Source organism: Nicotiana tabacum, chromosome 3, assembly GCF_000715075.1.
Source record: "Nicotiana tabacum cultivar K326 chromosome 3, ASM71507v2, whole genome shotgun sequence".
NCBI lineage: Eukaryota > Viridiplantae > Streptophyta > Magnoliopsida > Solanales > Solanaceae > Nicotiana > Nicotiana tabacum.
Genome location: NC_134082.1, coordinates 138057080 through 138060555, shown reverse-complemented (window position 1 = coordinate 138060555; position 3476 = coordinate 138057080). Strand labels below are relative to the sequence as shown.

General features: G+C 37.0%; 1 protein-coding gene across 1 annotated transcript; it reads right to left on the bottom strand.

Annotated features, from left to right (window-relative positions):
- Positions 1–1687: 1687 nt before the first annotated feature.
- Positions 1688–2062, bottom strand: LOC107786162 (putative mitochondrial protein AtMg00240). Its single transcript, XM_016607614.1, has one exon. It carries the CDS (start codon positions 2060–2062, stop codon positions 1688–1690), a length of 375 nt encoding a protein of 124 aa, XP_016463100.1.
- Positions 2063–3476: the final 1414 nt, after the last annotated feature.

The following is a 3476-nucleotide window of genomic DNA, read 5'->3' as shown; positions in this document are numbered from 1 at the left end:
ACAAATAGAATTCTATTTATGGTGAATGTCTATATTTAGAGAGATTCTAGGGTTTATTACTTGATGGCTAAGTCACTCTCTCTCTATAAATAGAGGGTTCTATTCTGATGTAAATCATCCCATATCAATAAGAATTTCCTCTCCCTACTTTTCTCTGCAATACTCTTCTTCTTCTTTTATTGTTTTATAACAAAGATAAAAAATTTCCAAATATAAAAAATTATCATTCTTTTTGTCACGGACTAAAAAAGGAAATAGTTTCATAAATTGAAACGGACGTGGAGTATAAAACTAAGGCATCATGCTTTTTCCGAACAATTCATTGAGAGTATGTGAATTATTAGTTTGTCTAAGATTTAATTTTAAATCCTTTGAACTTGATAAAGATGAATAGACCAATTCAACATAATCAATCTTTACTAAAGTAGTTGAATTATATACCATGGCACAAAAAATCTCCTGGCAAATACTTAATCAGTTTTAGCTAGCCTCTCGCCCAACCAAATCTATTATTCTAGTTTCTAAAATCTTCTGCTAGTCGCAAACTAACTCACTGGGATATATTCAAAAAAAGAAAAAAAGAGAGAGATGTTTCCTCTAAAACTGATTATGTAATAGGGATTGTATTATGTAATAGGATAATAGTACCTTATACTAGTTTCCTCTCTAGTTTTACCAAGTGCTAGTAAGAGTTGCCTAATTGGGTGGGATGCTACTACTACTTTATAAATGAAAATATAATGATGAAATTATACAAGGAGTAAGTAGCTGAGTTCGTCTTTTTACTAACTTTAATTTTCAGAACTTATTAGTGCTGACAAAGTTACTGCAAAGTTGCCACACACCAATGAATTGGTGATATCCTTTGCGTGTTCAAACCTCCAAAACCGATCTTTGCTAGATAGAGTTATTTCTGTCAAGCTTTAGAATTCAAGCTTAGAAAGCTTCACAGCTACAATGGAGGAAACAGTTAAAAGCTTCCAGAATATCGACCGAAGAAAGGAGAAACAGAGAGGGAGTCTCTAATTGACAGTTAAAAGCTTCCAGAATATCGACTGAAGAAAGGAGAAACAGAGAGGGAGTCTCTAATTGAGAAAAGTGAAACTCAAATTCAATTATGTTGCAGAGTAGTTCTTCTATACAATGAGCACTGACTGAGCACTAAGCTAACTAACTAATCTGGAAATGATAGCTAATAGACAGCTAAGCATTAACTAATAACTAACTAACAGATAACAATAACTGACTAAAGCAACAGTAATAACTAACTACTGAATAAATACAATTCTACTCTTAATACCCCCCCCCCTCAAGTTGGAGGTGAGGGAAGCACAACCAACTTGCCTAGGACAGTAGCATGTTTGATCCCAATAAGGGACTTTGTGAGGATGTCAGCGAGTTGATCACCAGTCATTATGTGCTGAAGCAAAATGAAACCTTCTTAGTGCTTGGACCTCGCAAAGTGGCAGTTAACTTCAATGTGCGTAGTGCGCTCGTGAAACATGGGATTTCTGGCAATATGGAGAGCAGATTGACTGTCACAAAACATAGGAATAGGCAGGACAAGAGGGACAACCAGCTCTGCAAGCACACGATACAGCCAGACAAGATAACCAACAACCTTCCTGATAGATCTATATTCTGCTTCTACTGAAGAAAGGGAGATCGTCTCTTACTTCTTAGATTTCTATCTAATGGGACTATTGTCCAATAGAACAATATAACCTGACACTGATTTCCTAGAATCATGGCAGGCAGCCCAATCAGAATCACAATAGGCTTGGACTGAGAAGTCAGCATCATTGGACATGAAGAGTCCCAAAGTAGGATCCTTGAGCAAGTATCTAAGCATGTGATAGGCAGCCTGAAGGTGAGGCTCTATAGGATCTTGCATATATTGGCTCGAGTGTTCTACTCCGTAGGCTATATCTAGTCTAGTGTTGGTGAGGATGTTTAACTTCCCAACCAACTGTGTGTAAAAAGTAGGATCAGACAAGGGTGTTCCTTCCTTAGCCTTCAATTTAACTTTGGGATCAAGGGAAGAGGAAAAACTAGTAATCATAGTCTTTAAGGATATCAAGGACAAATTTTCTTTGGGAGATTAAAATTCCACCATCTTTGTAGAGTACTTCAAGTATCAAGAAGTAGTGAAATCTCCCTAAATCTTTGATTTTGAACTGCTCATGTGGAAGTTTTTCAACATATGAATCTCAGGAAGGTCATTTCTTGTCAATGGGACATCATCTACATAGACTCCATCAAAAACTACACAATCAATAGTCTTCTTATAGAATAGAGAGTAACCATGCATGAAATGACTATAGCCTTTAGAGTATAGGGATTTAGTGAGCTTAGTATACCACTGTCTGCTGACTTGCTTCAAGCCATAAAAAGATTTGTTCAATCTGAAAACTAGTCCAGGAGAGGAGACTGTAAGACCTTGGGGCAGGTTCATGTAGACCTCCTCATGCAAATCTCCATGAAGGAAATCATTGTTCACATCCAACTAAAAGAGCTCCTGGGTATTCTTGGCAGTAGTAGCAATTAAGACTCTAACAATAGTCATTTTTACTATTGGAGAAAGGTTTATGTATAGTCTATTCCTACCTTCTATGTATATCCTTTCACAACTAATCTAGTTTTGTATCTATCTAAACTTTCATCTGCTTCATGTTTGATCTTGTATACCCACTTGTAGCCTATGGCTTGCTTTCCAGCAAGTAATGGAACCAATGTCTAGGTGTTATTTGCATGAAGTGCTTCAAATTCTTGTGGCATGGCATGTTGCCAGGCAGGATTTTCTGCTGCTTCTTCATAAGAAAAGGGCTCCTTGTCATTGCAAATACTTCTCACAACCTGCTAGCTATCAAGACTCAAGACATCATGAGTAATGTGACTATTTTGGGTAAAAAGGGCATTGAGATAGAAAGGTGAGTTAGTCTGAGTGACTTCAACATTATGAGGTTGTTTTAGATTTGGAACAGAACATACATATTCAGACAAGTAAGATTGAACTTTAGATACTCTACTAGATACTCTCTGATTGGGTTTTAGTGTGGAAGGAGAGGGCTGATTAATTCTCGAAGTAATTGGAGATGTTGTTTGTGGTGAAGCGGTGTTAGAGATAGGAGTTGAGTGTATGATGTGATTAGGTGACATTGAAATAGGTGAGTGTATAGTGTGATTAGGTGACATTGAGATAGGTGTAACAGAAACATCTCTTTGAGGAGTTGTGACACTATGAGAAGGATACGAGGGAAATATAGTAGAGCGGTCATGATGTGCAACAGTATGAGGCAAGGAAGAGTGGGTAACTAACACTGATGGAAGAGAGAAAGAAAAGATGGACTCATTTAAAACAACATCTCTAGATAAATAGATTTTCTTGATAGTTAGACTCAACACTTTGTACCCCTTGACACCAAAAGGATAACCTACAAATACATGTGGAGAAGCCCTTGGCTCAAACTTGTCTC

Excerpts from the sequence above, each read along its gene's own strand:
- LOC107786162 (XM_016607614.1), bottom strand. The coding sequence starts at position 2,062 with ATGATTACTAGTTTTTCCTCTTCCCTTGATCCCAAAGTTAAATTGAAG.